General features: G+C 42.1%; 1 protein-coding gene across 1 annotated transcript in view; it reads left to right on the plus strand.

The window, feature by feature from the left end:
* The window catches only part of chd6 (chromodomain helicase DNA binding protein 6), a 105,891-nt gene that overhangs the window by 65,429 nt on the left and 27,907 nt on the right, over window positions 1-12,555 (plus strand). The window contains 16 exon segments of the mRNA XM_038696924.1: window positions 187-330; window positions 1,137-1,235; window positions 1,974-2,130; window positions 2,474-2,638; window positions 2,641-2,683; window positions 2,904-3,099; window positions 3,797-3,961; window positions 4,104-4,283; window positions 5,599-5,709; window positions 6,561-6,763; window positions 7,391-7,471; window positions 7,635-7,753; window positions 8,687-8,846; window positions 9,396-9,485; window positions 9,841-9,944; window positions 10,536-10,665. Of these exon segments, the coding sequence (XP_038552852.1) occupies window positions 187-330; window positions 1,137-1,235; window positions 1,974-2,130; window positions 2,474-2,638; window positions 2,641-2,683; window positions 2,904-3,099; window positions 3,797-3,961; window positions 4,104-4,283; window positions 5,599-5,709; window positions 6,561-6,763; window positions 7,391-7,471; window positions 7,635-7,753; window positions 8,687-8,846; window positions 9,396-9,485; window positions 9,841-9,944; window positions 10,536-10,665 (2,147 nt within the window).

Consider the following 12,555-nt stretch of genomic DNA (forward strand, 5'->3'; position numbering starts at 1 on the left):
TACAGCATATATCCATTTAATGTAATCATATGTAATGTTGTTTCACCTGTCTCTCCTTCTTCCTTGGCCTCTCCACGGGCTAATGTTTTCATTTCAGTGTGAATAACTGTCTTTTATAAATAGCAGGTTATGTGTGATGTTTCATGTGTTTTTTAAAAAGATATTCTTGGTCTGTGTTTCTAACAGGAACAAAAGGTTCTGCTGACAGGAACCCCTCTGCAGAATTCAGTGGAGGAGTTGTTCAGCCTGTTGAATTTCCTAGAGCCGCTACAGTTTCCCTCAGAAAGCACCTTTCTGGAAGAATTTGGGGACCTTAAAACCGATGAACAGGTATGTTGAGATAAGTGTTTTAATACTACATGTAGATGCAGTACATCGTAGACTTTAGCCAGGCCAAAGTCTCTGTGCACCTGCGATGGACTGGCGACCTGTCCAGGGTGTACCCCGCCTTTCGCCCGATGTCAGCTGGGATTGGCTCCTGTACGCAGGATAAGCGGTTGACGATGGATGGATGGATGGATGGATGGATCTCTGTGCGTGATGGCTTTTTCTGTGAAAAGCAACTACAGGAAGTCACGTTTATATTAAATTTTTGCTCACTGGCTCTGAATACACATACAGTCAAACCATGCGTCACAGGAGAGGTGGGATGTTTATCAGCCTGCAAATCATCCAAACAAGCAGTGGAGGGAGGCTTCGGCAGACTACGTTGGATGCAGCGTGTGGGAGAAGCAGATAAACAAAAGCGAGACAAACAAAAAAATGACACACTGTATGCGGATTAGTAAAACTCACAAACAGCGAGGATCAGTCTCTCTTCCACTGATTTGTGCTGCATGTTGCACACAAAAAGTTCAAGACAATTCAACTTCGGTGGCGGGCGTTGCGTAAGGCAAGCACAACCGCGACAGTTTCAGGAAACGCGCCCACTTGTCGCTAAGTGTTTGCAAACCACATCTTATTGCACTTTTGTGTATATAGCAGTGCATTGAAATTAAAAGTGCACAATACACTACTTTAGTATTCATTATTCAGTTTTGCGCTTAACAATGCAATTACAGTTTTTAATCGTTGCCCAGCCCTAGAAAATATATGTATATCCCATTCACACCACCTCCTGTGTTTACTCCCAACAGGTGAAGAAGCTTCAGGCCATTTTGAAGCCCATGATGTTGAGGAGACTGAAGGATGATGTGGAAAAAAACCTGGCGCCTAAAGAAGAGACCATCATAGAGGTAGGGCTGTGTGCGTTTGATATAAACAGTCACATAAATGAAGGGATTCTCATATTTGTACAGTTTTGATGTCTGAATAAGTGCTGGAAAGAACCTCTATGAATGAATTATGTAATATCAGACATCATTAATGTGGCTATAATAATGAGTCGGGTAACAGGCAGGTGTTTATCTTGTCAAGTCACTAGTCCTTGACACATGACATTTTTTATTGTATCACATCTAACATGTTTTTAATCACAATTAAATTCTAAATGAAATGAAATTGTAAATTAATTAAAATGGGAGAAAAATATCCAGTATGTGAGCTCACTGGTTGGCACTGTTACCTCAGAGCAAGAGCATCCTAATCTCAGACCTAATGCAGTCAGCTGGGGCCTTTCTGTGTGTTTTTCACGTGACTGTGTTCATTTCCTCAAGGCGCTCCAGTTCCCTCTCATAGTCAAAACAGATGTAGATTCTGTGAATTAGAAACTCTAAAATTGCCTTAGGCGTGAATTTAAATGTGTTGCCTGTGTGTGTGTGTGTGTGTGTGTGTGTGTGTGTGTGTGTGTGTGTCAGCCCTCTGATGACCTTCAGTAGATGAATGGTTGCATGGTTTTAGTATTCTCCAATATTTCACTTTGGAAACTAAAATCACAGTGTAATGTTTGTTTTAGTTGTGTTGGGTAGGTGGAGAAAACACATATTACCAGGCTGTTTACAAAAACACTTTTCCCCCTTGTGGTGTTCCTGCAGGTGGAGCTGACCAACATTCAAAAGAAATACTACCGAGCCATCTTAGAGAAGAACTTCTCCTTCCTGTCCAAAGGAGCAAACCAGCACAACATGCCCAACCTCATTAACACCATGATGGAGCTCCGCAAGTGCTGCAACCACCCCTACCTTATCACAGGTGAGAATGCACACACACACACACGACCTTCAGTAAGGGAGTCCTTGATTGCAACTCACAAACACACACAATCAGTGACCTTGTTGTTCCCTGGTTGTAAATCACCTCTTTAATGACACATCAGTTAATATTGAATTTCTTAGTGATCTATAATTACACAGCACTTTGCATCTGATGAACTATGGCAGTGTTTAAGTTGAGCGCCACACACACAAATGTTTCCTTACACTGATTAACTACAAAACAAAAGTCCCTTGTTACAATTATCATATCTCTCTTATCTCTACCATAGCTCAGCAGAAGTCTGAAAGTAAAGCCTTTTCTTTCTCTTCTTTTCTGTCAGGTGCGGAGGAGAAGATTCTTGAAAGCTTCAGGAAGTGCCACAGTCCGGACGCGTTGGACTTTCAGCTGCAGGCAATGATCCAGGCAGCCGGTAAACTGGTGCTGATCGACAAGCTGCTGCCCAAACTGTTGGCCGGGGGACACAAAGTCCTTGTCTTCTCCCAGATGGTCGCTGTCTGGACATCCTGGAGGACTACCTCATACAGAGACGGTGAGGAGAGAGAATAGGGTGGGGAGAGGAGGAGGGAGGTAAGATTTAGTGAGAAAGTGAAAAGGAAGGAAGAAAGAATGGGAATGAAGAAGAAGGATGGACAGAAAAGGAGATTGAAAGATAGAAAAAACAGAATAAATATTTGGGAGATGAACAAAGAAAGGAGAGCAATTTTACGTTTGAATTCATTTGTCAACGCATTTCTGTGTGTTTTCTCCAGCTACACGTACGAACGCATTGACGGTCGTGTGCGCGGGAACCTGCGGCAGGCGGCCATTGACAGGTTCTGCAAGCCGGACTCAGACCGCTTTGTTTTCCTGCTGTGCACCAGAGCCGGAGGCCTGGGAATCAACTTGACGGCTGCAGACACCTGCATCATCTTCGACTCGGACTGGAACCCCCAGAACGACTTGCAGGTGGGCAGTGAGCTGGTGGCCTTTATGATACCTTTAGGGACTGCAATAGTTGACAAAATGCCTGTTTCAAAGGATCCCTCAAATAATGAAGTGAGTGTGCAGTGTTACCTGACTCTGTGGGTATGAATCTTTCCCACAGTTTTGATGCAATGGATGTTTCGATTTCTTGCCAAAATATTGGAACTCTTAAAATTGGGTGAAATTTCTTTAATGTTTGGGAGTGTTGGCACTTTAACGGTTATGGTGAAATGTTGTCTTTGTTCTCTGTGCTAAACTAGTATGTTATATTGTCCGTGCTAGTGTGCAGCATAATATTTCTTGTTAAGTAAGTTTGTAAGTTTTGTTTGTTGGACAAGGTGAGAAAGAGATTTGGTTTTCGTATTATTTAGAAAAATAACTGTTAAATGCCATTGTCTTTATCACACTAAGTTATGTAATCTATTTAAGTTTTAGTTATCAACTTTTGTTCCCTAAAATCAACAACAATGAGCTTTTGCTTCAAAATGAAATTTTTTCATGATTGTATTAAAACTTTCTAACCATAGTTTGGTAAATCTTTAATCTTTTCTCATCTAAGTTAATGCACGAAACCCTTAATGCATCCAAGGCTGTTCTCAGGTCTAACTGTAAGCACAAGAATAAAGCATTCTGCAATTGTTATACTTAATATCTTTTTCCTGACCCCGCTCCACTTCAGGCCCAGGCACGCTGCCACCGGATTGGCCAGAGCAAAGCGGTGAAAGTCTATAGACTGATCACCAGGAACTCCTACGAAAGGGAAATGTTTGACAAGGCCAGTCTGAAGCTCGGATTGGACAAAGCTGTCCTCCAAGACATAAACCGCAAAGGAAGCCTCAATGGGGTGAGAATATAGTAGAGTATTATTTGATATTATAAGATTGTTAGACGTATATTCTTGGAGGTTGGTTACAATTTACGAGATGTAAGTGGTTTAGAAATCAAAGAGTATAAATTTTAACCTGTGTGGCCGTTTGTGGCTGCAGGTGCAGCAGCTTTCTAAGCTGGAAGTGGAGGATTTGTTGAAAAAAGGAGCATACGGCGCTCTAATGGACGAAGAAGACGAGGGTTCAAAGTTCTGCGAGGAAGACATCGATCAGATACTTCAGAGACGAACTCAGACCATCACCATCCAGTCTGAAGGGAAGGGGTCCACATTTGCTAAGGTAGAAATCCTTAAACATTAAGTAAAGGCCAGAACTTATTTATTCACTAACAACTTCTATATATAGTGTGGTGTGTGTGTGTGTGTGTGTGTGTGTGTGTATACAGTATATATACCATAACCCTTCAGTATATATGCATGCGCCACTGCTGAATCACGACCGCCACTACTAAAATTTCCCACGATTGTTAAACTATGCGCTACAAATGTTTTCACTCGCACACTGTGCGAGCACGGCAGCACTCAATGCTCTGCTCGCTTCCTCTCCTCGTTCTATGCAGAACATACGTGACAGATGGTGTTATAAGAGCAACTCTGAATCAGGAGGTGCGTAGCGAGTGTTTGATTGTCCGAGCGGCAGAAAGTGATGGTGAACGCGAGCGGAGGAAAATATTCTGGCAGTAAATGTACGGTGTCTGTTACAGTGTGTCAGCTTCTCAAGACCGAGAAAAGTCTGTTGTTTCCAACCTGCTGGAAAAGTGAAGCCGGTTAGTGCTAAGTTAGCTAACATCTCTCCTCCCCTTCAGACTGCACAGCTGAGCAGCTTCTACAGCAGCTACATAGCTGCTATGTAACTTAACATTAGCTCAATTTATAGAAAGTAACTGGAAGCTGTATTTTATTACTGCCTACTTGTCCAATGTTGAGAACATCAGGTACAAACTGGTGTAGCCTGCAGCTCTTTCCTGTACAGAATGATTAAATTATTTTTCAGTTTCAGTCTGAAAAAGTGGTTTTGGAAAACGGACGTGACTGGAGGAGCTGAGGTTAGTGAAGCTAATTAGTGATGCAAACTAGTCCTTTTAAGCTGATGAGACGTTTCTTTTTGGGTTTTAATGTGCAAAAAAATGTACCTCAGAAGGGAGGAGGTTTCTCATGTTTTTTATATTAATGTCTACAGATAAATGTCAGAAGCTGTAAAATGAGGGGGTGCGGTTTATCCTGCCCCCAGCTACTGAAAAAAATCCTTGAGGAAACACTGACCTTAACACCATAACCCTTTTGTACCAGTCAGGCCGCCACATTTCTGTTATGAAGAAAATGAAAACCCAAGCACAGGTGTTGTCTGAATCTTATTTTAGTGGGCGTAACTTTGTAAATGTATATCTCAAATCATGTTCAGTGTGAACTGGTTGTTCTAATGAACGCGTTAAATTGGACTGACAGCTGTTGTCTTCGCATCAAATGTGTTTTACTTTGTCCCTATTGTCTAAACGCTGTTTCAGAGGCTTTTGGAGGAAACACTGACTACTTGGCATAAACATCAAATGTGAAGATGGAAAGAAATTAGCATCTTTGTGTTTTTCTTTCCTCAGGCCAGTTTCATCTCATCTGGTAACAGAACGGACATTTCTTTGGATGACCCCAACTTCTGGCAGAAATGGGCCAAGATCGCTGAGGTGGAGATCGACTCCAAATCGGAGAAGGTACAGAGAGATGGAGAGAAGGACCGAGAGGGGAATGAACAAAAAAGGAGAAAATGAGTTTCAGAGAAAAGGGATAGAAAATGATAGGGTGGCACAAAAAGAAGGGAGAGGAAATAAATGTATGTAGGAAATTAAAGTGAATAAAGTGACTGATGGAGAAAAGAAAAAAGAAAGGTGGACCACTGAAGGGCAATTAGGAGAGGGTAAAATAAAGAGGTCAAACATTAACGACTGAACGGTGGAAGTATGTCTTTCGATCTTGCAAAAAGAAGGTTGAAAGAGTAGAGAAGCATTACTGGGGGGATGGATGGAGAAAGCGAGATGGGGAACAACATAAGGCTCGGAAAGAAAAATGTATCTGATCCACAAAGATGGAGGGAGGGGAAGTTAAAAGCTGAGCTCCCCAACTGGGAAAAGAGTGAAAAAGGGCTGGATGGAAATGAGGGTAAGAAATCAGGATAAAGGTGTCATGTTTTCCCTTTCCTGTTCCTTTTCATTTTTTCCTCTTCTTTACTCCCCTCTCATCTCCTCCCCCTTATAACAGATGGACTGCCTTAATGAATGAAGCAGATTGCTCACCAAGCACTGCTACTTCTTTATACCATGTCTGTGTGTGTGGGGACCGTGACTCGTGCCTTGAATCCTTAATAACTGACACCCCTGGTGAACAGAAGTAATGTGTATGTTGGTCTTTTCTGTCTCTTTCTCTCGTCTCTCTTCCCTCTTATGAATACAACCAGAGGATAAAAACTTTGACAGATCTCTCCTCACCTACTTCATCTTCCTTCTTTCAAACTGTATCTTTATACCTGTTTCTGTCATGGACACTTAAATCTTCTCTGTGTTCCCAGGAGTCCTTGGTGATCGACACACCTCGAGTCCGGAAACAGACGCGTCACTACAACTCCTTTGAGGACGACGAGCTGATGGAGTTCTCAGAGCTCGACAGCGACTCTGAGGAGCGGCCGTGTCGGACTCGCCGCCTGGGTGAACGCAGTCGGCGGTACCTCCGTGCTGAGTGCTTCCGGGTTGAGAAGAACCTGCTTATCTTCGGGTATGACCTGAAATGTTTTAGAAATCATTCATAAATCGCTGCACTTCAGACTACCAAGCTGCTTAAGTTGAATTTGCAGAAAGTAGCAGAAGGTTAATTTTCCAAGTATAGTAGAGAGCATTTGCATAGCAGTGAAAGGTTTTGTACTGTAGATGTGCATAGACAGGCTCACAGGTTGACATCTGATAGCTGACAGTTCCTTGTCCTTGGACAGCCTGATATAACAAAATAAAAAAATTACTAAGCACATTATAAGTGACTCTCCTTCATTTATTTCTAAATGTATGAACACAAACATCCCTCACACCTTGGAGCCTAAATCATAAACCTCACAGGACGACAGCTTACTAATAAAAAGCTCCTTGTGAGCTCATATCTTTTGTTTACAAGGTTGGTTTGTTGAAAGCTCAAGAGTGAACATAAATGAGCCAAAATACAACAAAGCAAACTCGATTGTGGTTTGAAGTGAAGAAAATGAATTCAATTTGTGATCACAGACTTGAAGAAAAAAATAAAACACATATTTACAGTATATATTGCTCCACATCCTTCTGTCTTGCCATCTTTCTTATTTGTTCCTTAGCTACATTTTTACTTCCCTCTCCATTCTTCACTGTGTCTTTCCAGGTGGGGTCGGTGGAAAGACATCCTAAACCATGGTCGGTTTAAATGGCACCTGGCGGAGAGAGACATGGAGGTGATCTGTAGGTAAGGAAAGGAAGTCTTTCTATTTCATTCTGAGATGTCCAGAATGATTTACAGGTACTTTAAGAGTAAAAGAGCTGCAACACCCAGAGACTATACCTGCAAACGTAGCCATCATTGATGAGAGTTGTAAATATTAAATAAACGTTTTTTTTTTGTTATGCAGGGCTCTGCTAGTTTACTGCCTGAGACACTACAAGGGTGATGACAAGATCAAGAGCTTCATCTGGGATCTGATCGCACCCACCAAGGAAGGCCAGGACCAAGCACTGCTCAATCACTCTGGTTAGCATTTTACTTTAGCCTTCCACCTTACACGCCGCCATTTCAGTTAGCATTGAAATAATAGTCCACGGTTTTAGCATTGCACTATATAACTCACAATGTAGCTTACGACATTACTTACATTACCCACAATGCAACGTGACCGCCTACAGTTTGGGCAGAGATTGTGGTGTATTATGCTTGTTGTGGCTAATGTAGCTTCAAGCAGAGATGAGGAGTGGGCTACAGAGGTCGTGTAAGATACGATTTCTTTCCACACACGCTCACATTTTCAAACTTATAGAGTGAACTGACGCAGACTGAAAATACTCGCCAACACCTGGTGGAGGTCGCTTTTAACTGTGTCCATTGACTTCCATTGTAATGTTTTTGTAAGATGAAAGGTTTACGCTTCACTTTTAGAATAGCTTAACCTAGAATCTCCAACCCTGTCCATTTGCATTAAAATATTTAAAATGTTTGTACTGTAGTTTAGTACAGTGGTTCTCAAACTTTTTCATGTCAGGGACCCCTAAACTGACACATTTGACCACAGACCCCCGTTTGATAAGATTTTGTCCCAGGGTCCCCATCTGATTTTGCTTTTAGAATCATGATCCGCTTTATTTCCAAGCAGGTTAACAAGGAATTTATATATAATATAAAGTAAAACAATTACAATATTTAAAAATATAAAGGAATTATAAAGAATATGTTTGTGCAGTGATATGCAAAATATTTACAGTATGTACTGTAAAGCGGTGGGGGTACGAGGGGAGTGTCTGGAACTGTTTGTGTCCGGGGTGTGAGGTCAGAAGGTCCTGGTGAGCTGGAAGGACCCCACTTTGAGAACCACTGGTTTAGTATGCACAGAATCCACGATTGACGAAGTGGATTTGCTATGATGGGAAACTTTTGTTTTACCCTCTCTTTCTCCCTCCCTCTTTGACCCAGGTCTCTCAGCTCCAGTTCCTCGGGGTCGGAAAGGGAAGAAGCTAAAGAATCAGCTTAATGTTCCTGAGGTGAAGAACGCTGACTGGCTGGTGCACTGCAACCCTGAGGTGGTGCTGCAGGACGAGAGCTACAAGAAACACCTCAAACAACACTGCAACAAGTCAGTTTACAAATCATTTTACTAACTCCGTTTAAATAAACAGTGGTCAAGTATTGTGTAACCTTGAGGTTATCTTAGAGAAACACTTTAACCAAACAGTCAGTTTTGAAGATGAAGTAGTGCTGGACCTTTTCTGTGTGCTGCAGCAAGTCTAAAATATGTTTTTGATTTTCAGTCATAGCTAGTTTGGATGTGTGTAGATCATTTTTATGTAATTGAGTAGTAATCAGTTATTTATAGCTGCTTGTAAACCAGATGTACTTTAAGATGACAGCAGTGTTGTTAAGTAAGTATAAAAACAAAACGTATAGTCACCTTGAAAACTTAAATTTCACACCGAAGCTGTTTACACCTTGATAATCAGCTTGTATGACCAACTTTGCTGTGATTAAAAAGCATGTGCACAAAAATGAAAGAAACAATGAAATAGTTTACAGTCACACGCTGTTGAAAGTCTGAACAAATTTAACTGCAGTCCTTTCAGAGTGAGAAAGTAATCTATTACTGTGGTGCATTTATGAGGCAAAGTACTACTCTTTCTCTCCTCAGGGTGCTACTAAGGGTGCGGATGTTGTACTACCTAAAGGTGGAGGTTTTGGGTGAGGCTGCCATTCAAGCACTAGAGGGGATACCTGCCAGGTATGGAGCATGCACCTTGTTCTTCATATTATACCTGCTAAACAAAACTTTATTGGATTATTTGATCAGATATTTGGTGATAAACTGTTTTGACACTATTCAAAATATTGATGCAAAATCTTAAGAGATTGACATAATGATTTATTTATTCATGGAATGATTTTGTCTTCCTGCTTGTTGACATTAGCAGTGAGTACTGAAAATGATGCAATGCAACTGAAAGCACTTTGTCACCATGCCATTTAGCAACTGAATGTTGGTTTGCTTGTGTTTTCAGTAAGCCAGAGTGTCCTGACTTGACACTGACAGCAGTGACTCACTGATTGTTTGCATGTGTCTCTGTTTGTGTTGACAGTAAACTGGAGGTGCCACTACCCGACATCGACTACATAGAGATTCCAGCTACATGGTGGGACACAGAAGCTGACAAGTCGCTTCTCATAGGAGTCCATAAACACGGTGAGGTGTCAACTGACAGTTTGACAATTTCACTTTTTTAGGAATTTGGTTTTAGGTTTATTCACTCATGGAAGGTGGCACATTTGCTTTTTTTTTTTTTTTCTCCGCTGACCACCACATATTGATTTTTTTTTTTATTAGGCCTATTTAAAATTGTATTTGATTGCAGAGCACCATAACACATTAGCGCAGCACATCCTCTTGCCCGTCCCTCTCTCTCTCTCTCATTCACCCGCCCCTCTCTTTCTCGCTCTCTCTCTCCCTCTCCCTCATGAACACCTCTGCACAGATCTGTCCAACACAACCCTGCCCAGCTTAAAAACAGTTATTAGCAAGCATATAAGGGGCCTAGCTAATAAGGAGAGCCAAGTTAACATCTGGGTTTTCGAGGCTAGCACGCTGTATATAGGTGGTAGTCAACATCGACTGCAACCCCCCCGCCCCAACTGTCATTCTGTGGGAAACACCGGTGTGTGAATGTGTGTGCCTTCATCTCCACATGTATTTCTTTGTGCACATGAAAGCACACACACACACTTTGTATTTCTTTGTTTTAATGGGATATATATCTGTATGTGTATCCTTGAACAGGCTACGAACGGTACAACGCCATGCGTGCCGATCCAGATCTGTGTTTCCTGGAGAGGGTGGGAATGCCAGACGTCACAGCGCTGTCTGCTGAACAGGGAGGAGGGGAGGGCGTCCCCGACATAGCTGACAGGTAGAGTAATCATGCACACACACAAAGGTAGACATGAGATATACACTCACCGGCCACTTTATTAGGTACACCTCACTAGTATTGGGTTGGACCCCCTTGTGCCTGAACTTTTAGTAAGGTTTTGGAAACATTCCTCTATTGACATGAAAGCAGGATGGTGCATTATCCTGCTGGAAGTAGCAATCAGTAGATGGGTACACTGTGGTCATAGAGGGATGGACATGGTCAGCAACAATACTCAGGTAGGCTGTCGTGTTTAAACAATGCTCAGTTGGTACGAAGGGCCAAACTAAACCAAATTCTGACCCTACCATCTGAATGTTGCAGCTGAAGTTGCGACTCATCAGACCAGGCAACATTTTTCCAGTCTTCTATTGTCCAATTTTGGTGAGCCTGTGTGAAGTGTAGTCTCAGTTTCCTGTTCTTAGCTGACAGGAGTGGCACCCAGTGTGGTCTTCTGCTGCTGTAGCCCATCTGCTTCAAGGTTCAAGGCGTTCAGAGATGGTATTCTGCATAACTTGGTTGTAACAAGTGGTTATTTGAGTTACTGTTTCCTTTTTGTCATTTTGTCTGCCCATTCTCCTCTGACATCAACAAGACATTTTCGTCCACACAACTGCCACTCACTGGATATTCTCTCTATTTCGGACCATTCTCTGTAAACCCTAGAGATGGTTGTGTGTAAAAATCCCTGCAGATCAGCAGTTTCTGAAATACTCAGACCAGCCCGTCTGGCACCAACAACCATGCCACGTTCAAATTCTCTGAAATCCCCTTTCTTCCTCATTCTGATACCCAGTTTGAACTTCAGCAAGGTGTTTTGACCACGTCCACTTGCCTAAATGCATTGAGTTGCTGCCATGTGATTTGCTGACTAGCTGTTTGTGTTAATTGAACAGGTATACCTAATAAAGTGGCCGCTACAGTAGTTCACACATAGTAAGCATGAAGTTTTCGGGCCGTGAGTTAGTTGTTTGCCCTGTTGGTAACGCATCCTCGTCTGGCTTTGTTACACATATAGTAGGAGCAGGTACAGAAGTGACGCACATGTATGTCCGTGCAAATCTTTAGCAGGAGCCACTTCTCCTTCGCCTCCTTCCACCAGTCATCGCTCCATTTACTCACTGTAGTAGCGTTCACAGCAGGTGCCAAAACTAGTGCGAAAAACACATCTTATCCTCTCTGATGCCATGTTTGTTTTTGTCGACTCTGCCACCTCCCCGCCCACACGCCTGCTTTGCATGCTGAGTGTGAAGAGCAAGATTATAAAGCATAAAAATGTACATGCAAAGGGTGACATCAGGTTGCTAATATATCAACCAGATCATGTTTTAATGATAGCTATATATCTGAGCTAGAAATAACCGACAGAGCTGCTTGTGTATTTCCATAAAGTATTTAATTTTTTTCCATAACCTACTACTGAACTCTAAAAGGTATATGGTTTTTACGTCATCACAAAAACATTATTCCGGTACATTCACTGTACTTGTGAGTCTCGCCAAAGGAACCTATACTGACATAAACCAGGGAGGAATAATTGACAGAGAGAGTGAGCCGGAGAAAAAGAGGAAATGGTCAAAGTGTGGAAAAAACATTTTCTGGGTGCTGCTGCTGCTCCAACTAACCGCGGAGCTATGGAGATGAGACGACGCATTTGGAAAGGAAGCTTTGATCGTCTTCCTGAATTAAATTGAAGTTGTCATTCGCTTTGTTACCTGTTCAACCTGAAGCTGTTCCCAGCTGAGTACAGTGACTGTGTGGCAGTCTTAAAATGTTAACTCTGTAGGCTTCCTATGCAGGTTTGAAACAGGATGGGAAAAACTAAATAAATACACAGAAGGGAGACATTGCAAAGATGAATGATGGTACAGTAAATGTGGCTGCTCA

The sequence above is a fragment of the Micropterus salmoides genome, unplaced genomic scaffold, assembly GCF_014851395.1.
Source record: "Micropterus salmoides isolate LMB-PRFRI ecotype aquatic unplaced genomic scaffold, ASM1485139v1 Ms_hic_scaffold_4, whole genome shotgun sequence".
NCBI classification, from domain to species: domain Eukaryota; kingdom Metazoa; phylum Chordata; class Actinopteri; order Centrarchiformes; family Centrarchidae; genus Micropterus; species Micropterus salmoides.